This window comes from Amphiprion ocellaris, chromosome 1 (genome assembly GCF_022539595.1).
Source record: "Amphiprion ocellaris isolate individual 3 ecotype Okinawa chromosome 1, ASM2253959v1, whole genome shotgun sequence".
NCBI lineage: Eukaryota > Metazoa > Chordata > Actinopteri > Pomacentridae > Amphiprion > Amphiprion ocellaris.
Genome location: NC_072766.1, coordinates 30,631,416 through 30,654,028, shown reverse-complemented (window position 1 = coordinate 30,654,028; position 22,613 = coordinate 30,631,416). Strand labels below are relative to the sequence as shown.

At 39.7% G+C, this 22,613-nt stretch overlaps 1 protein-coding gene across 4 annotated transcripts in view; it reads left to right on the top strand.

The window, feature by feature from the left end:
* Positions 1 to 22,613, top strand: part of ano1a (anoctamin 1, calcium activated chloride channel a) — an 83,770-nt gene that overhangs the window by 35,003 nt on the left and 26,154 nt on the right. For 3 of the 4 annotated variants that reach the window (XM_035953563.2, XM_023281824.3, XM_023281822.3), the window contains exons 6-15: positions 2,571 to 2,625; positions 3,628 to 3,679; positions 4,178 to 4,233; positions 4,358 to 4,399; positions 8,360 to 8,424; positions 9,011 to 9,145; positions 10,889 to 11,049; positions 12,147 to 12,232; positions 14,426 to 14,437; positions 18,688 to 18,759. In XM_035953563.2, coding sequence (XP_035809456.1) covers positions 2,571 to 2,625; positions 3,628 to 3,679; positions 4,178 to 4,233; positions 4,358 to 4,399; positions 8,360 to 8,424; positions 9,011 to 9,145; positions 10,889 to 11,049; positions 12,147 to 12,232; positions 14,426 to 14,437; positions 18,688 to 18,759 — 736 coding nt within the window. The remainder of the gene's footprint in view (positions 1 to 2,570; positions 2,626 to 3,627; positions 3,680 to 4,177; positions 4,234 to 4,357; positions 4,400 to 8,359; positions 8,425 to 9,010; positions 9,146 to 10,888; positions 11,050 to 12,146; positions 12,233 to 14,425; positions 14,438 to 18,687; positions 18,760 to 22,613) is intronic. The other variant, XM_023281823.3, reaches the window with a different exon arrangement.

Here is a 22,613-nt window from a genome sequence, read left to right as displayed (position 1 = left end):
TTCTCTCCCCCAGGAAACAAACACAGCTAGTCTGAGTCACAGAATATATTTACATTTTGTCAGCACTGGAATAGAGGATTTCAAATCCCATACTGGATAGCAGAATAAAGGATTCAGAATAGCAATTAATAGGATTAACTGTTGACAGAAGTCATGATTTCACAGATGCTTTCTTCTAGTACCAACAAGTGAAACTGATTTCAAAGTCAGCGATCAGAGAAGAAGAATGTTTTACCGTCAGCCTGCTGGGATGTATGGAGGAGCGAGTGGGCAGTGAGCAGCTATATTTACAGCTCTGACTAACAGCTAGCAGGAGATCTCGGTCCACATCTTCTCCATCACTGAATCTTCATGATTCTGAAAATGCTACAGGCCATTTCCCTGAGATTAGGCCTCATTATGGATTACAGCATAATGTGGCATTCAAAGCACATTAACACAGACTGTCTTAATCAGACGTGATGTTTCATTTTCCTACATTTAGACTAGTCTGGAGTTAAATTCAGTTTTGTAATTTGCTGAGACGTTTCAATTGCTCTGGCACTGGATGAAGGATTAAAGGAACCCACCAAAATTGCAGGTTTTACTAATGCTGGCTGTCAGTGGAGGCACAAGGTCTGTTTGGACTGTCTCGATGAAGACCGACAAGCACCACACACAAGTGCTAACTGAGTGACAGGAGCTGCCCACACAGTCACTGTGATGAAATGGTCTCAGTGCTGGAGCACACACTTCTTCTAAGAATGATGTTCATATGTAGATAGTCTGACAGTTAACACCTGCATAAATAGCTTTGTTTGGTGCATCTGAATATTCAGTGCATTCCATCATTTCAGTAATTATCCACAATGTTATAATATTAGCAGAATAATTGTTTAATATTATCCTCTATTAGTTAATCCAAATATTTTTCTCCTCCTGTGATCTTGACTGACTTTGCAATAGCAAAGCATACACACAACATATATATACCATCATTACATTTATACTTGTTACATTTGACTTGTCAAGGCAAAAGATGATTCCTGTTCCTACATCCAACTGCATGTGGAGGAATCCGTCTTGAGTAAATAGCTAACAAAAGGTGTAAAAATGGTTCATAAATTTAAGTACCATGAACAGAAGCTGCTGAAGAAGCTGGACTTCATCAACTGGGAGGTCGACAACAACTTGCATGAGGTCAAAGTGCTGTGGAGGTTTCACATCGAGACAAGAGAAGATTACACCAAGTACAAACCCTCTACCTCTTCTGTCCCTCTCAACCCGCCCGGCCAGCAGGCAGATGGGTCCCCTCACATTAGAGCCAGGTTCTGCTCGAGGGTTTTTTTCCCTGTTAAAAGGGTGTTTTCCTTGCCACTGTCGCCTTTTGGCTTGCTCTGGGGGTCAGGCATATGGGTTCTGTAAAGCGTCTTGAGACGATTTGACTGTAATTGGCGCTATATAAATAAAATTGAATTGAATTGAAAAGAGTGTAAATTCACAAACTGTAAATTTGTCTTGAAGCTGTCTGCTGAGAGCTCATGACAGCTATTATAGAGTTACAGAGATGAGCTATTCTATCTAAGGCTCATCCTACAGGGGTTTTGAGCAGATTTACCCCAGTTTCAAGGCTGGATAGCAGGTTATTCAGCAAACAGAGATCAGACAGCAAGCAAAGCTGCAGTCCACCTAACAGGCAAGTGGTACAACAGTTCAAAAACCAGGCTGCAAAGAACAGGGCTGGAATACTCAGTGGAATGCTCAAGGACAATCTTGCAAGTATTCTACAATGGACCAGTAGAATATATAGTGAGGGACTGATGAGCAGAGTTGAATCAGGTGATGTGGCAGGTGGGAGTGACTGCTCTGTGAACACATGAGTAATAAACAAAATACTGAAACCAGAATAGAATAAATGAATGAAAAGACAAAACATGAGCGTAGACAGAGAAAACAGAAAATCAATACAAGAGTGATGATAAAAACAACAGTGAGGACAGAAAGAGGACAGTCATGACAATAGAAACATTTAGGAGTGCTCAGTTGGTTTAGATTGGAGGACTGATGTTCATGAGACAGGACATGAACTTGTGTATGTATGTACTTTTATCTACCTTCCAGACTGGCAGCTTCATGTTGTGACGTTGTAGCATAAAGACACTGTACTTCAGAGTAAATACATGGCCTCCACTTGAGCATGAACATGTGATTTCTTGGTGTTTGTGTGTGGTCCTATTTCCGGAGGTTAGTTTAGAAGCATGAAATGTTTATGGTATCTCATTGAAGCATCCGATTTGGGTTTTAAGGCAACATGTAGTCTGACTGTATTTTTACATAAACTCTCGTGTGATGGTAGCTTCAATTTTAGTTCATTGTGTGCAAGATGGCCAGATAATACCTTGAGCGATAGAGTCTGCAGCTCTGCAAAGGTGGATTTCTTGCCCTTTTTCTCCTTCTTACTCCTCTTTTTGTCTTTCCTGTACCTGTGGACTCTGTAGTGAAGTAAAACCTGTTTTACATGCTCCTATAAGCCTGCACTCTTCCTCTGCACCTGTAACTGATACAGGGCGTGTTTTGTGTTTTGTTGCCAGATTCGATCTGTCTGACAGGGACAAGTTCTTTGACAGCAAGACCAGGAGCTCAATAGTAAGTATGTACTTTAGTAGATGGATGGATGGAAGGTGGATCCTATATGAGATGTCCAGACAAAAGAAGCAGTGTTTAATTTTCACAGAGACAGCATGTACACAGTTTGAATTTAAGATTGTAAATTCCCCTTTCTTCGTATGGACACATATGGTTTCTACATGCTGTGCTCTCTGACATCCACTTTTCTCCAATAAGACCCCTTCTTTTGATGTGAAGTGAGGAAGTGGCTGCAATGAAAAAGACATACATTCTGTGAATCTGCAGTCTGTGTTGCTGCATTGGCACACACACACTTACACAGAAGTTTGCAGTGCTTGACAGATAACTAGATAATGTGATTGACTTCTCAGCATTGGAAGAATGTCCTCAATCACAGTAGTCATTGACTCCCAGCTTCAGCTCTCATCAATAAAAGTATACGGAGCGCTGGGTTTCACACTGAGCTGGTTTGCAGCCTCTCTAAGGACAGACGTGTGAAACTCAGCAGGTTGCCTACTTCATTTTACACTCAGTTTCAATTACACCTGTCCATCTTCTCCTCCTCATTGATATTCTTATGTTTTTATGACAGAGCAAATAAATTACACAAAACTAGCAGCAAAAGTAGAATCTAGAAATCTGTGCAAATGGCTAAATTCCCCTGACTGCTAAATCCCCTGGTCCCAAATAAATCCTGGTTTAAACGTTGAGAACCCTTTCCTTTTGTAAACAAGCTGCATTTTTTTTCCTCACACACACTATTTGGAAGCTTAAGGACACATATCCAAGACATCTATATAAAACTCTGGGTGTGCAATAAAACAAATTTTTATAAAACTTGATGGGCACGACGTACAAGGGCCTACACATCTAAATCAAGTAGCACCATTCAATCTCAAGTTCTCAACACTGTCAGTGCATCTGCTTTCAGTTCAATTTCTTTAAAAAACAAAAAAAGATTTCAAGGCACAACTCATCACTTAATTTTACAGCTTTTAATGGTTTTTGTTGTGCTTCCAGGTCTATGAGGTACTGAAGAGGACAAGATGCACCAAAGCCAAATACTCCATGGGTAAGACCATCTCTGTGCTACATCTCTAATTCAAGGAACAAATCAATATACAATTAATCTGGGTGCCTCTTTCATTGGAGTCTAGTGTAATTACTACACAGAAGGGTGAAGGCTGTGGGTTTGTCTCTCTGTATTTGCTCAGCTGAATTTCTAAAGAATGGACTGAATGTTCTGTGACCAATCCTCCCGATTCTTGATTTAAAGACACATAAACTTGTAGATTCATGACCCTAAGAGAAACAAGCCTGTCAAGCACATCACATCACATGCCCACAGAGAAATGTTTAACATCAAAATACATTAAAAAAACAATAATGCATATGAAGACTTCAGGGATAGATCTACTCTGATACATATACATTTTTACATGTATTTTTTCATGTCAGCATTAAGCCACTTCTGTGTTTAACTCACCTAATGTATTTTACTGAGTGTTACACTGTAGTGTTTGTGTGTGTGTTCCATGGTTATAATCTTGTTCAATATGCCTTCTTACAGGAATCACCAGTCTGCTAGCCAATGGTGTCTACACATCTGCTTATCCACTGCATGATGTGAGTATGACCGTCACTCTTCATAGCCACCTGTCATGATAAATTGACTCCTGTATACTGAGACAATGTGTGTGTGTGTGTTTGTGTGTGTTTGTGTCTGTATGTGTGTGTGCACGCGCTACAGGGAGACATTGAGGGAGTGAATGCAGAGCCTAATGACAGGAAGGTAAGTAGAATAAGTCTGTCATTCAAAAGATTGAATCAGATGGTACCACACCAACACTTTGAATCAATTTACAAAATTATTATTAGTCAGTCCAAAGAAGGCACTCCGCTGTACTTTTATTTTCAACAAAGCGGGCCAGTTTCACTTTCAATATACTGTGCACACATGGCAACACAGGGTAGAAACCAGAGCAAAAATGAGCTGTCAACAGGGTAGAATAACTATTTAAAACCCACTTTGTCAATTCATTTTCAAGTTTCTCCACCACTTAAAAAATGAGAAGTACATTTTGGGGTAGAGTGAAAATGTGTCATTTTTGTGAAAATTGGCAGCAGCAAACTTGTAACACAATATAATTTCTAAAATCCAAAGTCTTCCCTTACGAATATGCACATGGACAGCTGTGCGTAGTTGAAAACGCATTTAGTTGCATGAACCAACCCTGAGTGTTCCCCCTTCCAGGGTCACAAAGAACCTATCATACCTATATAAAGGAGCAGTAATTGTGACATTCAAATTAAGCCTTTTATCTTTATGAAAAAATAGATTGTAGATTCCAATTAAAGAAGCCGACAGTTTGATGCTCTGAACATTCTCATACCTACAAACCACATTCAAGAAAGAATCCACTAGGCCATTTGTAAAAGTTGTACAGTTTACTTAAAATCTCAAACAACAAAAATACAGTGTACAAAAACAATTCTTCTTTTTGCTAAATTTTGAAAATATTTCAAGGTAATTAAAAATAAGAAACAGAGGTCAAAAACTTTGTGGCTCCCCTCTCCATGCCTGAGAGCCGAACTCCCTAACCACACCCCCAATTCCCATAACTCAAGTTTCCATACTTTAACCATTACACTTTAACTTAAATGCATTTAGACTCCTACATCCGTAATTAAAAATGGACACTAATTATTGATATCAACCCATAAACAAACATTTTGTAGTCATCTAGACCCCTGGGAGGACTCCACTGCATACATGAGTAGGTTATATCTATGTATTGCTGCCCTTCTAGCATAGTCACAGATTTTGGGTTGCACACAGATGTCATTGAAGGTTTCTATGAGGACTATCGCAGACTTTGGAAGATGACAAAAATGGCATCACACGGACCATCGTCATCCATGAATCACAACTAAATGACCTAGTGACCTTGTTGGGTCTTACTCTTGTTGTTAGCAGGTTGAATGAGGAAAGCAGAGTTCTCTTGCTTATTGTCATGCCAACGTGCTGAATATTAAATCATTTTATTATGTCATTATACATAACATTAAATGCAGTATAAGTGACATTTAACTATCACCCCTATACAGTCATGCAACACAATACTACATATCAGTCCTTTCCCTAAATGTTATGTTTCCAGCTCTGATAGGACAAAGGGAAGCAACATGACACCAGTTGTTTTTGGTTCGTCAATGTTATTTGATGCTTCGTAATTTCATTAGCGAACAAAAACTGCAAAAAAAAAAAAACAGGATCTGTGGGTGTCGAAATACATTAAATCCAATGTATGGCTGGTAGGTCTCCAACTTGCTATGTAAACTACAAATGAAAACAGCTATACCTACGCAAACTGAAACACAAAGCAACCACACCCTCTTGATATCTTACAGGAACAGCCCTGACTAAATGTGGGTGTGGTGGGAAAGCTAAGCCTGGCCCAGCCTCCAGGCACTAATCGGCACCTTATTACACGTGTCAACAAGGCTCCAAGCTACAAAAATTCACTACCAAGTGGCTGCAGAAGACACAGACAACTAGTAACCACCAGCTAGCAAATACAGAAAAACACAAGGCTGCCAGCAAGTGCTGAATACAAAGAATACAAGACAACAATAAAGACAGTGAAATCACATAGGCAACCCATTCACAATAAATCACAGCCACCAATGCAAACAGACTAGGTGCAGATATTTCTGAAGCTTGACTAGAACTGGGCAGTGGACCTGTCAGTCATAGGGAAGAGCGATGAGGACTGGAGCTCTAGGCCATTCAGCTCAGATGACATTCAGGATGTGGAACAAGTTCCCGGTCAGGAAGGCTTAACCGCAATAAAGGAGGGTGGAAGGACACCAAAGACTGTAACACATCATCTCTCCCCAGAAATGCCTGAAAAGATGTTCTATTTGGAAAATGAAATGAGCATTTGGTGTGACATGCTATTCAGTCAGTTATACCATATTACCATGTGTAAGTGGTGAGTAACAAAGCTGGACACACTACCATGGTGCTATGCAAACATTTTAGATGTTTGAGCATTTACCTCCTACTACATAAGAATAAAATAACTACGCAATTGGGTAGACGAGCTCACGAGCCTGAAGTTACCTCCCCCCTGCTAATACTCTCCATAATTATAGCAGAGGCAGTGTGTCACTAAGGCAACAGCCTAATAATTCCCCCTCTCTTCTTCTTAAGCATCAGAAAAGCTTTAGTCGTGTGCTCCACAGCAACATATTTATATGTACCAGTATATATAACAAGCCATGTGTTTCTGTTAAAGGAAGAGCCTTTCCCTGTGTGTGGGAGTGACAGTATAGATATTCCAGGTTGACTGTAGAATGTTGTTTTCTCTGAGACTCAGTCTTCTGTAATCATCCATCTGAATGCTCCTCTGGGCTTTTCCTCTGTGATGAAAAGCCTTCATTTGTCACTTTGCAGCTTGCTGCTCTGCCTGTGAATAGAGTGTGTGAAAATGTTCCAGCATTTCACAGTGATTTATGTGCTATTAGAATGTGATCATGCACATGGAGCGCTCACGCAGTCAGCTAATAATTGTAAAGACTCAGAGTAGTGATTTCCATATAAATATGTTTGACCACATGGTAGTTAAATCACACTGGATAACACACACACGCAAACACACTCAAACAGACATACACGTTTGTTATTCTATTTCTTATGATCATTTGATGAATGCTTCCAAGAGCATACTTATTCATCCTGACATTTACTAGATAGGATTATAAATGGTGGTACACATCCAGGACTAATACCACATTTTATTATACTTATTTAAATACACTCATAGTTAGGTTTGGGAAAGTAAAGCTAGTTGGTTAAGGTGAGGAGAACTGTATGTTTGTGCCCTGTCTGTCCTTTTTCCTGAGACACCATAATCCCCACAAGACCAGATAAATTTTGAGTTGACCAAACTGTTAAGAATAACAACATTTCACATACAAGCAGCAGTAACTGCTTTGTGGACATTTGTTCCTTCAGATTATGCCTCCTCTCTGTCTATGTGGTGGACTGATGACCTGTCTAGTGTGTATTTGTTAATGACAGTTTTTACAGTGTGTCTTATCTTGTCATGGCAGTGTCACTTCCAATTTCTGTAAGCAAATTGAAAGAGCCAGGGGAGAAAAATCAGTGCAGCTAAACAACAGTCCATCCTTAAAGGAGCTGATCCCCCCACACAAACCAAATGTAACGCTGTAAGGGAATTGCTGTTAGGTACTCTTGATAAAAAATATGTTGACCACTGAATTCTTTTACTTTGAAACAAAACCACACTGGTACAACACTTTTAAATGTGTGTATCTTTGACTTTGTGAGATTTTTTTATGATATTAAAATGATTAACTTTTGTTTTGATGTGAGCAAAGGTAGACAAAATGGTAAAAACACGACACTGGAACTTTTCAGTATTATTATTAACAGAAATAATAGACCAAAGACATTTAATGAGAAAATAATAAGTAGCATAATCAGTAAGAAGTGAGAAAATCATTGCTGTTGGTATCTTTATGTAAGCATGGTAAAAAAACAAACAAACAGTAAAGTTAAAGTAAATACAACAACAGTAAGGATGTAAACTGTATTTTCCTGTTAACAACTGTAACATTACACTAATAAAGCTGAAAAACCTGCAGATGCTGACCTTTCTCTGACACAAGATAATATAATATTGAAGCTTTCACATTATTTATTGCCTTTTGCTTGTCTTCACAGCTGCTGTACGAGGAGTGGGCCAGCTACAGCGTCTTCTACAAGTACCAGCCTATCGGGCTCATCAGGTCAGATCCTCAGCAGTGCTCTTGTCACAGCCATCAGGTGAATCACACACAAATTTTTCTGTCAACACAGGACTCCTGCTCTCATAGCTGCATTGACTACCTTCACCAGCCTGCAGCCAAGAAAGACAGATGAGGACTTTAACAGAGCCAGTAATCATGTGCTGAGCTCTCTCTGGTCCGTTAGTGCAGAACTGGTCTCACAGCTTACACATAATAAGCAGGATGATGTGATATCATCAAGTTCTGCAGGAGGCAGCCAACCCCAGCAGGAAGGGACAAATCTGAAAGGCAGTAACTCTGTACATTTTACACGATATAGCAGTTGGTTACAGATTGGACTCCAGTGCCATGTCAGTGGTGGACACAGCACAGGATCTCTGGAAAATGTAGAATCTCCTCCTGTATTTGGGAAGTGCTGATGGAAAGCATGAATAAATCAAAGCACCCCCAAAGTGCTGCAGCTACAACTTTAATTACAACTCTGTTTATGATCAATTTTAAAGGTGTGAATGCCCAATGCAAAAATCGTGAATTACCCTGTTATCAAAGATAATTTGACAGTTCACCTCTACATCTCCTCCCACAGAAAGTACTTTGGGGAGAAGGTTGGACTGTATTTTGCCTGGTTAGGAGTCTACACACAGATGCTGATCCCTGCTGCCATCGTTGGAGTCATTGTGTTCCTCTACGGCTGTGCCACTGTTGACGATAACATACCGAGGTACACAGCACACACACATCTTCCTTCTTGCATATGCTTTGTTTCCCATCTGATGCCAAACAAATGCCTTCATTCAAAAGTATTTTCTGCCTCTTTCTACTGAAGCTGTCCTCTTTGCAGTTGCATCATACACATCAATGTCTGTCTCCTTCACTGAGGTCCTTTTCAGAATTTCTTGTCTTTACTCCATTTTTTCATTTTTATAGCTAGAACTAGTCAGCTGGTTAATTGTGCAAAGCAACCAGTCTTAGATGGTGACTTTGACTAGTGTGCATGTGTGAGAATGTTTGACTGAGAAACATTGTGAAGCACTTTGAGTCCCACTAAGGTAGAAATGCACCATACATATATGTAGACCGTTTACTGTTGACTAAACATCATTGTTTTATCTGCACACTGTCAGTAGTCACTATACCACAGCCATTCATTTATTCCAAAATATTTTCTCAAATTCAGAAAAAGCTAATGTTTTGTTTTTATATGTTAGAAAAGTTATTTCCACAACAAATTCAATTTCTCCAGCCAGATTGCTGTCAATCTACAGTCTGATACTCATCAGCTGTCATTATGACTAGCTGATTTGTGTCAGGGCTGCACAGTGGCTTGGTGGTTAGCACTATTGCCTTGCTTGAGCCTGGGATCTTTCTACATGGAGTTTGCATGTTCTCCCTGTGCATGCGTGGGTTTTTCCCCTCGGTACTCCGGCTTCCTCCCACAGTTCAAAAGCATGCTGAAGTTAATTGGTGATTCTAAAATGTCTGTAGGTGTGAATGTGAGTGTGATTGTTTGTCTCTATATGTAGCCCTGTGATAGACTGGTGACTTGTCCAGGGTGTCCCCTGCCTTCACCCTAAGTCAGCTGGGATAGACTCCAGCCCTCCCATGACCCTAATGAGGTTTAAGCGGTGTACAGATAATGGATGGATGGATGATTTGTGTCAAAAGCAGGATGAATTAATGACACATTTCTTGGTCTCAATAGCAGAAGAGATGACATCTTAAGATGGATGGTGTGGTGTGGTAACAGGCTTGATGGTAAATACTAGGCTTAGACCGCACCCTCAAAGTGACTCCACCTATTCACATAAAAACAATCTAAAGCTTTTGGTTTATTGCAACACAAAATCATTACAGACATTACTTGAACACTCAGTGTTAGGCAATATGAGGACACAGCATAATTCACAAGGCAACAGATATTTTGAGTCTCAGAGATTTTGCCATTAAACTGATTTACAAATCGTCAGTTTTTCAACAGATTTTCCACAAAATTTACACTACCTTTAAAAAGTTTGGGGTCACTTAGAAATGTCCTTATTTTTGAAAGAAAAGCATTGTTTTCTACAAAGGTAACATTAAATTAATCAGCAATACAATCTAGACATTGTTAATGTAGTAAATGATTATTCTCGCTGGAAACGGCTGATTTTTAATGGAATATCTATGTAGGGATAGAGAGGCCCTATTTGCAGCAACCATCACTCCTGTGTACTAATGGTACATCGTGTTAGCTCTTTGTGATAAAAGGCTAATTGATGATTAGAAAACCCTTATGCAATTATGTTACCACATGAATAAAAATGTGAATTTTCGTGGAAAACCTGAAATTGCCTGGGTAACCCCAAACTTTTTAATGGTAACGTATATCATGATTCATATCAAAAGCAGATTAATGAGTCTTAAGGTAGTGTTTTTCCTAAATCTAAACTGTTGTTCTGATGTCTCTCCACTCCTTTGAATGTAGCATGGAGATTTGTGATCCCAGGAACAACATCACCATGTGTCCGCTGTGTGACCACGCCTGCAGCTACTGGAAGTTGGTGACAGCGTGTGGCACAGCCAGGGCTAGCCACCTATTCGACAACCCAGCCACTGTCTTCTTCTCCATCTTCATGGCCCTCTGGGGTAAACACATATTCACATCCAAGCATACATACAGCAACCAAAAAGCCCAATACAGACCAGCAGACAACAAGAGCCTTACAAATACAGACTATGCAGCCAAGCATCACTGGAACTGTTCCACTTGATAGACAGTACCATTTAACCCATTCAACACAGCATTACCAGGAAATACGGATGCTGCTTCAGAAAGGCACATGAAATTTACAATATATTTCTACAAGGGTTACTCCTGAATAAACATACTGCCAGCCCTCGTTTGATGTCCTGCCAAACTACGCTGCCATCTGTTAGCAGCAGCAGGCCTTCAGACCACAGTGCTGCTATGTGTTGGTGAAGCCAGTGTCTGACAGAGTCACAGTGTGGCAGCCATCTGGATCCACCTGCTGTAGACCTGAACACACAGAATGCCACCAAACTGTATGCACTCTTCCTTCTAGGGAAACTGCATCAGTAGCAAAATAGCAACACGTGTGTGCATGTATGCTGTTGGGAAATAATGAACAGACACACTGTAGTTTATTTTTGACTCAATCTGCTGCCATAAATACTCAGCAGATTAAAGCATTGTTGGTGTGGGATCTGTAAGTTGCAAAATCATAATCAAATACTGTCAGCCTTATGCAGCCTTATGTTTATCTCTTCTTGTAGATATAATAAACTGAAATATGATAGCACTGCAATGCCCTACAGTACATAGGCACATAGTGATTATCGTAGGTCTAAGCTGGAAATGAGTCACAAGAGTGATATATCATCAACAATTTAACATCACATAAAAAACATCTTTCTATAAGTTTAAAATAATTTTGGTCACCTGTAGGAACCCTCTTCACAGGAGGGTAAAATGTAAAAAGTGAACAAATGATGATATCACCTCCTGTATGTACACAGTTACTCATGGCTAATTATTGCATTTTTTATGAACAGAATTAGCATATTTGTGTGTAACATCATGAAACAGATAACATGTGACCAAAAATGCTGACAGTATGTTCATAGTCCTTATCCTGTGTCATTCATTGACAGTGATATTATAAACTTCCAGTGACTGGTGTTTGAGCCTGTGTTCAGTTTGCTGTGTATGCTTGCTTATGTAGCCGTTCTCTTCATGGAGCACTGGAAGAGGCGACAGATGCGGCTCAACTATATCTGGGACCTGACCGGTTTCGGAGAGGAGGAAGAGGTGAGATAACGCCACAGATATCTTTATATATGTACAGTGCATGCTGACAGACACACACCTGTGAAGTACGGCTGAAAACAGGTGGTTTTGGAGACATGACGATGTCTGATCAGCATATGAATGCCATCTCAATCATGTGTAACAAAATGTCAGTTTTGTTTGACGAAACTTTGAGTACACTTAACAAAAAGTCAACTCAGTCGAGTTGTGCTAATCCTCTTAGTGTGATTCATAATGAATATCAGTGCCATGATCATGTGTTATGTTACCAAAAAGAAAAGTTAATCATATTCAGGGATCATACTGTTGTAGATTTTAATCCATTAACTACAAATCCTTTGGACTTAACATTTTCCATCATCAACCTATTGTTCTCTGTCCATTTCAGTTTGCTGTAAAAACAATTTGAGACTTGAAATTGCTTGTTAATGTGCGCTGATGTAGTGTAGGCAGTGTAGCATTAATCATCACATTAATTAATCTTTACTTCGTTATGGCTGATTTGGCAATGTGGCTTTTACCACAATCGAAGCCGACATGAGGTTTTGCAAGTCTCTGTAAGTTCATTTTCAGCACAGTGAAATGAATTCAAATAAATAGCTGCTGGGAAAATTTGAACTATACAGAAAATTCTTGAATTGTCATTTGAACTTATAGCCACAAAAGTTCAAATAAATATGACCAAAAATAAATACAGCATGTTGGATAAAGATGCCAAGTGGGAGGAGCTATTTCTGGTATCCCTGGTCCTGGAAGGAAAACTGACTTTCATTTTTGCTAGTGTCTGCGTTGGTGACATGAAACTCTCCTGCTCGTAATCAGTACCAAAATATCTGTCTTGTGATCGAATGGTTCAAGCCGGCATACGTAAAAACTCACTTGTTACTTGGGGTTACTGGCCTAAAATAGCAACAGCAGCCAAGGCTCATGGGTGCTGCTTTTGAGATGGTGGTCATGTAAATATCATCACATGAGCAGACTGGTGTGTCTACATTACCCTCACAATATTATTTTAAACGAGAAAAGCACTCAAAGAGCGCAGTTCTCCACCAAGGCTGTTCATTCCCCCATATGGCATTGTCAGAAGTGCAGCAATTTTTTTTTTTTTTTTTTTAGAAATGCGGCATTTGTTTATTAGTTCTTTATGATCATAAATCTTGGCAACATAGAATGTGGCCCCTTTAATATACTAACAAAATGACCACTGACAAAATGACCTTGCGCTGAGCACAGGCACGTGTTATGCATGTGTATGTTATGTACAGATACCGAATCCCATGACCTATATATGTAGCAGGTGGTAAGAATTGATGGGACTCGGAAACACCACCACAATTTAATAAGTTGTTCCTTGTATCATTTTCGACTGATAAGTCCCGATAAGTCCGGAGTGGTTGATTTGTAGTAGGATTGCAATCATGTGATCGTCAGCAGGCAGTTGAAGTAGTGTTCGCTTGTTGTCATAGTTACAGTGACACTGTGACGCTATCTCGAAATGATACAGAAATCTTTAACAAATCCGTGGATCCAGACTGTAAGCCACATCACTGCCAAATCTGTTTATGACCCTCCCCTCTCATCCAAATCCAGTAGTCCATTTTTGAGTAATGTTGCGAACAGACAGACAAACCAGTGCCTATCGTCACATAACTCTGCTGTGTCCCTTGGTGGAGTAAGAAAAAATTGAAATGGGAAGCCAGAATTGGGGAATACTTCCAGAGCCAGCAGCCAGTCCTTTTTCATACATCTGCCTCTACCTCCAAATCCTCCAAATTTAGTTTCAGGCTTTTTGAACTGAATTTGTGTAGAATATTTTCAAGGATTTTACTACCATGAACAGAGTTTTGACATTTTTTGTTGCTTTTAACCTAAAAGCACATTCACAAAGTATTAAGGCTAACATGAAGGCACAGGTCAGGATTTGAGTATGAATGTAACTCCTCTGTCTCTGTAGTGAGTCAGCACTCAGCAGAAAGGTTCCCACACAAACATCTCAGCCTCAGACATCAGCACTGGATGTTCTTTTTTTTTAATCATAATGAAATGGAGCAGTGCTTTCCTTTTCGTAAAAGCCTTTTTGTTTTTATCAAGAGTCTGTATTGATCTAAATGTGACATGGAAATATTTTAATCTTCACACACTGCTCACTCTCATCTTCTCCTTATGTTTTTATGTGTGTGCTGTGTTTCACAGGAGGAGCATAAGGTTTGGATCCAACTTGTTTTATTTCTTGCTGTTAAACTTACATTCTTTCTTTTGGACTCACAGTTTCAGATCCATTCTGCGGCTGCTGTTACCAAACACTAATCTTTCCTCTCTCAAGGTGTCTAACAGTCTGCCTCAGGTCTTTTCACTTGACATCCTCTTAGTCTCTTTGCTCTGTACCATATTTAACCTGTAGCACATCTCTGTCTCTGTGAGGTCCATCCACATGCTGTGGCCTCTTGTTAGTGCTGTTCAGTACAATACTGTTGCTGATGTTTGTGTCTGCTGATGGCTGCAGAGCAGACAGGACTCATGTCGACTCACACCTTATGTATCTTCTTTTTTTCCCTAACTTTGATTCTAGATGTTTCAGTTTTAAACACAGTATACCAATAAGACAAACAGTGCACAGAGTAAAGTAATAAAATGTAGATTAATAGTCATCCTCCACACTAGCTGTTTGCTTTCCTTCCTTTCCTTTATGACACAAAGCAACAGTGAGCTGTACACATTAATTAATGAGTCTGGAGCCTCATGGAGGTGACTTGATAATTACCTGTTTTAGCCCTTATTGGTCAAGTCTCAGGTTATTGACTAATGGATGAATTAAAGCAGAGGCTGCACAAGAAACTGTAGACCCACAAAAGCATGTAGCCCTATGTAGTACCTACGCTACTAAAATAGGAGGTCCACATAGTTGACCCTGTTCCAGCACAAGCTCAGCTCATTTTCAGCCCTGATGTGGACCACATGGACATGTGGCTGGAAAGACATCGGAATGTCAACCACATCATTTTTTTTCAAAAACCTGCTGATATATTTCTCCAAAATCCAGCCTGATACAACCCCCCCCAAAAAACAGACATGTAGGTAGATGTTTAGAACTTTCCCTTTTTTATAAGCGTAAATCAGTGCACTCTTTTGTACTATAAGAACATAAAAGCTGCACTTTCAGTATTTTTAAACTAGCAGAGTAAAAAGTGAGTGTGTAATTAGAAAGGAGAATGGGATGGAACCATCAGATTATCAGTTTTTCTGCAGTCCCCCCCCCCCCCCCCCACCCACACACACACACACACACACACACACACACACACACACACACACACTTTTCAGCTTTTCGTTTTGGCATTACAGCTGCAGATTTTCTGTTTTAGTTCAGTCTGGCTGTTGACATCATCATTTAGCAGCTAAAAAGTTAGAGGAAAGTAGTGGACCAAACCAGAGATAGGAAGGGAGCGAACATTAGATTTATATTCACCAGGTACCCAAAAACTCAACTCCTCTGATGACTCTGCTGCTTATGGCATGTAAATAGTTGTTTGCTCACAAATAGGTAGTTTGCCAGTTTGAACTAGTCTGAGTCAGAGCACAGATGGCTCAAATATCAGCCCACATAAAAACAGCTTCATTTTATACACTTCAAATCATTTTTTTGCCTGCAGCTGGCTGGAGTCTATACTGGACAAGATCTTTGTTTGCACCATCTAGCCAGCTTTATTCTGCTTTTGGGTCTTTTTATCTGTTTTCACTGACTGTCTGTCTGCCTGTACATTAGCGTGACACATGGACCTTCAGGCAAAAAGTGACTGTCTAACCCTCAGCTTTGTTTTCTAGTGATGCAGTTTCCTCTTCACACACAGCACCTCTTCAGTCCTGTGGGCTTACTGCAGACTCTTACACTGTTACTGTTACATGGGTACACATCCATTTACTTCTGGCTGCATATTACATGGAGATGCGATGGTATATTCCTCACCATGAAAGGATTATTTGACAACAATACCAGTCCTTGTGGCGATTTGTGTGTTAAATGGTTAACAGCAGATATAGGAGCAGAGACTCAGATTTATGAAGTTTGTCTAGCACAGAAAATCATATGAATCTGATATCTGAACTTAATTATGTCTGCTATCATCACTATCTTTCATTGTAACCTGACAAAATTATTATAAAATCCTTCAATCTAGTTTTCCTAAGATGGAAACTGGTGTTATTAATCAGGTGTATCTGTTTATGTCAAAAAGCAATGCTGTACTTTTTACAGCGGTCTAAATAGCCTACTAAACGACAATGAAATGAGACAGGTTTTCTTTCCGGTGAAGGGTAGCTAGGATTCTACTTACTGTTGCCAATTTTTGTGTTAATCCAGACACTTACTTAAACAATGTACACAGACATGATCAGTACTGGTGATGTTTTATGACTGAGCAGCATACAGTCATGGAAAAATTATTAGACCACCCTTGTTTTCGTCAATATTCTTGTTCATTTTAATGCCTGGTACAACTAAAGGTATATTTGTTTGGACAAATATAATGATAACAACAAAAATAGCACATTAGAGTTTAATTTCAGAGCTGATATCTAGCCATTTTCCATGGTTTTCTTGATAATAACCAAAATCACTTAAGTTCTTACATCAATCGCTATGGCATTGTGCTGCCAAAAACAGTGCTTTTAGGATTCCATGTTTTCTTTTCTGTCTGTTTTAGTCACATGATACACACAGGAGTTAGTACTTGATTGCATAACCATTGTTTTTGATTACTGCAGTCATGTGTCTTGGCATGCTCTCCACTGGCTTCTGACATTGTTCTGCTGTCACAGCAGCCCATTCCTGTTGCACAAATTCAAACAAATTTGCTTTGTTTTTGGGCTTGTGGTTCTCCATTTTATATTGGATGATTTTCCATAGGTTTTCAACTGGATTTAGATCTGGTGATTGAGCAGGCCAAAGCATGGTTCTGGTTCTCCATCCAGGCTTTAACTGACCTTGCCGTGTGGCAAGGAGCATTGTCTTGTTGGAAAATCCAGTCACTGGAGGCAGGAAAGAGTTTTCCAGCTGATGGAAGAAGACTGTTTTCAAGAGTGGCCCTGTACATGACCTTGTTCATTCGCCCTTCACACAATTGCGCTTGCCCTGTTCCATCCATACTGAAACAACCCCGGATCATCACTGATCCACCCCCATGTTTTACTGTAGGGGCAAGACAGTCTGGTTTGTAGGCTTCTCCAGGCTTCCTCCTAACCAGTAAGTTGGCTGGAGTGGGCATCAACTGAAAATTGGATTCATTACTGAAGAGAACCTTAGTCCAATCATCAACAATCCAATCCTTGTGATCTCCAGCAAAGAGTAACTGGGCTTTCCTCTGCCTTTCGTTGATGAAGTGCTTCTTCTGTGCCCTGTGAGACTTCAGACCAGTTTCAAGAAGTAGGTTTCGAACTGTCCTTGCCGAACAAGTCATATTTCACAGTGCCCACTCATTTTTAAGGTCCCTGGAGGTCTGAGGATGATTCATGACACAGGAACGGATGAGTGCACTGTCATCTCGTGGGGTAGAAAGACGTTTCCTGCCGTGACCAGCTAGCAGTTTGGTAGTACCATGTTCGGCTTGTTTTTTTCTTGGTGTAATGAATGGCTGTCTTGGAAGTCTCCAGTTTTTTCGCTACATGTTCCTCACTCACGCCATTTTCCAGCAGTGCCAAGATTGCTGCCTTTGTGGCTTTACATAATTTTTGGGTTTCGGCATTATGTGAGAGCTGACAACTTCTGAGTTTTGCTACGGCTTGAATGTAAGCAGGAAACCACTCTAGGCCTTTGCATGTGCAGTGCTACTTATGACATAAAATGTCCTCTTATATACCCTGGGAATACAGTGAAGCTTAAGCATGTCAAATAGGACATGGAGTATTATATAATCAACTGCCTTTTTATGTCATGTTCATTGTATTCTTCAGGTAATATACCTTTAGTGGTACCAGACATTAAAATGAACAAGAAATTGAAGAAAAGGAGGATGGTCTAATATTTTTTTCCATGACTGTATTTCTCAAACTCTTCTTTTAAAGTTATTGTTATGGTAAAAAAAAAAGTTCATTATAAACTGTTACTTATATTATTATTACACACAATAAACTGTAGCATCACAACTGTATACTGTATAGTTAGAATTTCCATAAGCTTAAAATAGACTGTTGCTATGCTATTCTAACACCAAGCTACAGTTTGGTTTTATTTTGATGTGCTCCACTTAATCCTTTCATGGTGTAATGATGCATTTCTTACTTTTCTTGCACTATGCTCAAACTGGAAAAATAAGGTGTTAATTTCTCAAAACTTCATGCAGGCTGTTCATTTCATTCCTGTCTTCACTCTGAAACCCCTTCAGGATCTTCTTTATTGATTCATGACTTGAACAAAGTGGTTGTGCCAAAAAATGTAATAAACAAACCGATTTCTCTTCCAGGATCACAACCGAGCGGAGTACGAGTTCCGGGTCATGCAAAAGACAATGAAACAGGAGCATTCAATCCCAAAGGTAAAACTGGGGCTGTGCCTTCTTTTAGCTCTTTAATCTATACCTGCAGTCATGTGAGGGCTCTACAGAAGCAGTAGATTGTACCTCTCAGAGATCAGATTTCCCTGCTTGGGACAAACAGGTTCACCAAATCACTGATGTATAGCCATCTTTCATAACAGATTTTTATCATCTTATGTAACCAGCGTTTTATGAAAATATGTTGTATGCAAGAGTATTTTATTCTTTTATGACTTTACTCATACACATACCCACATTTTCTTGTGTATATTTTTATACGTTCCTTCTCTTGTCGTCATTATCCACACTTTCTTGCCACTCATCACAGGTAAACACATAGGACTTGTTTTTACAGTCCTGTATTTTATTCAGCGGTCATTCCTTGAGTGGGGGTTGCAGTAAATGCTTTACTGAGGTTATTAAGTCAATTAAAGTAACCTTTATTTGAATTACACATTTAGAACTGTTGTTGACCCAAAGTGGTTTCCATTAGAGATAAAAGATGAATGTTACAAAGTTACATGACTAACAGATTTGAATAGTAGCTATAGTCATCGAAAGGCCCTCTAAATGTTAAACCTTCCAATATAAATACGTGTAAGTATATATTGGACCTTACAGTATGATAGAGAGAAACCAAACTCTTCCCTTTGAGCAGGCACTTGGTTACAGTGGAGAAGACAAACTTCCCTTTAAGAGGGAGGATGGTCATTTGCCTCGGCCTGTTGGGATGATGGGACAGACAACATGAGCATGGACAAACAGCAAAAACAACTTTAGCTGACTACAGTTGCTTCAAAATACAGCAGCAGGACTTTTTAACCCACGAGTCAGGCATCCACCTTCCTTGATATTTGGTTCAGTGGGGTCATCAGATGGGCACCTTGTTTCGTCAGTGTTTTGTAAATAGGCCCACGACATTCCAGAGGGCTCAGCAGAGAAACCTTGTCTCCCACTGCACCCCCTTCTGCTTTTTCACCAACTGCCAGCTGAAGGGCATCTTGCAAGCCAGTTTTTATCCTTACTGTCGGCAAAGTCAGCTGCTGCTTCCCTCAGTAACATCTGGCTCATATATAAGTCCTGTCCATAGATTCTCATCCCTTTCAGAACCCTGGTTGTTGACATGGCCACAAAGTACCTGCAGTCGACACACGTGTTGTAGTTGCTTCAACTTTCTGCATTTATTAATTTCCCCAACTGCATACTGTCATAGCATTATGAGCTCTTTGGTGGACAAGCTCTTTGTGAGGCTGACCACAGGGCCAGTATGAGACTGATTGTAATGATCTCTCTTGGGAAGGTGACCTCCTTGTCTAGATCGACCTTCATTTTATGCCCTCACGATGGATCCAGTAGGCTTGATTCCTTTGTTGCGGTTGCCCTCTTTGGTTCATTTCCCACCGTAATAAAGGTCAGTTTGACAAGGCAGAGATTGGAGGAGACAGAACATCGTGGACCTGGTTAGGCCTCCAGTTGTAGCTGCCTTGGGTTAGGTAGTTCTTACAGCTGGTGGGTATGGCCTATAGTATCTCCATGCCTGAGAATAGATTTCACCTGCAGCACGACCTAAGATGGGTTCCACTTTCTCACTGCTGTTGCTTGGAGAGCTGCCCCCCATATAGTAGCATCAAGAGTGTCTGACATAGTGATGTCCAGCTTTACTCTGGAGGATTTATATTTTTCATTAAGGCCCCGTTCCCACACAAGTCAATTTTGCTAAGGCGTTGAGGTAGTCTGAGCCATTTCTTGATGTATGCATAGACTCTTTTCTCCAGCATGTCATTGGTGATGGCAACCTTATAGCAATCTTATGACCTCCCGTCAGATAGGGGTTCAGGCCAGACTGCAAACACCGATGTTTCAACCTCCCCGAAAGTAGGGCTATATCTTGTAGAGAGGCCAACGTTTCTTCCTTATGTTGTTAACACTTGTCTTAGTATGGCTTGCATGTAGAATCTAAGATCTTTGAGCTTGGACGGTTGAAATGATAACTATTTTTTCACCTTAAGTTTTGTTACATAACAACATTGATTTGTTACATTGTTTAAAAACTTTATCTTAACTTTATCAATGCTCTGAAATGGAAGAGCTGACAATCAGCGACTGAAAAGCTGCCTTCACATGCAACATTGTCTGACAATCTAAGTAAGCAAACATGGAAACTGTAAAATTCACATCATAACTCATATCTCGCAAACAGAAGGTTGAAGTTTTCTTCTAAACAAAGTTTTCATTCATTGTTAAATGACTTAAAAGGCTGTGTACCTATCCTTGGGGTTTGAGATGTATTTCCCCCTTCAAAACATATTCAGAGATTTTCACAACATTTATAGTAGTTTCATCCATTCTTTCTCTTTTCTGCATTTGTTTTCACATTGTTTCATTGTTTTGTATGTGAATGTGGATTTCTATAATTCACTGAAAAGAACCAAGCAGCTGCCTGGAAGATATGAAATTAGTCAAAAAGATGTGATGCATTTTAGGAGATGTGAAACAGAGCAGGCTGATTGTCAGAGATTAAAATTCAAAACTCATTACTTTCACACGAAACGCACCGCTTTGTTCAGTCATTCCATCTTTACTTTTTTATAATTATGGCACTTAGTCAACTGTAGCCTAAACAGCGTTGCAGTGTCACATTTTATGCTGCATACAAAACCACTACAAACTCAGAGGAAATTAAGGGACCCACAAATGACAATCTATTCATTAATTAAAAATAAAAACATCAAAAGCTTTTAAATGGCTAGCTCTCATTGGTTAACCACTGCCTTTTGCAACAAATGTCAGCAATATATAACTACCAAAGGCTTTACGCATTCCTCTTCATCCAGTTTTCCTCTCCTAATCACTTCAGGCCACTAATCAGAGTGGTCATTTGTTTAGGCCAAGCAAATGCTCTTTCTTTTGAGTTTTATTTTTCATTTGATCATGATGAATTGTGATCACTTGAATATTGTGCGCTATATCTGCCATGCCACTTTATCTCATGGTGATGTTGACATTTGACTCAGTTCTGCTTTTCTTAGTTCTTTGTTCTTAGTTGTGGCTTAGTTCTGGGTTTGCTTCCTTTGTTCTTAGTTTACCAGATTTTTGATTTCTAGTTCTTAATTCGCTCAGTTTTTGCCTCTTAAATCTTTTTAATTTTTAACATTTTTATTTTTTATATTAGATTTCTAAATTTATATTTTTTTAAATCTCAGAACCTGTTTTGTATAGAGTGTTTATTTTATGTCTACTGTTGCACGAAGAGAGTAACATAATTTTGATCCTCGGTATGTCATGTACATATTGAAGAATTAATAATCAAGCTGACTTTGACTTTGACTACCTATGGTCATCTTGAAATAGCTTTTTTTTCCTTCACACATTAAGTTATGAATTGCCGTGCCAATGTGATATCCTTCACAGCTCATATACAAACGCAGCAACAGCCAAGAAACAAACACTGACCACTAACAGTTCTTAGGAAGCAGCAGCTCTGAATTGTGAACGACTAAAATCTAATGGAGGTTCATTAACACCTTGTAGAGAAAGTGCTGAGCAAACACTGAAACGCAGAAAGTATAGCAGAAAGCACTGAGCGTGAGGATGGCACATTCAACATAACATGTTCTCCTGATGAGGTTCAGCTTTGGCCATGCTCATGTTCATCGTTAGCCTTCTGCTTTTGTCTTGTACCAAGGTCATCCTTTTCATCGAATACATACAGACAGTCGCCTGAGCGCCTGACCCAGTTCTTAGTGGTTTTGAATGTGACAAGATTGCTCTAGGCAGGATTAGCTGTGCTCCACTGGAGCCACAGACTGTCTGTATGTTTATGGTGTGTGCTGTGTGCAACTGCATGACTAGAG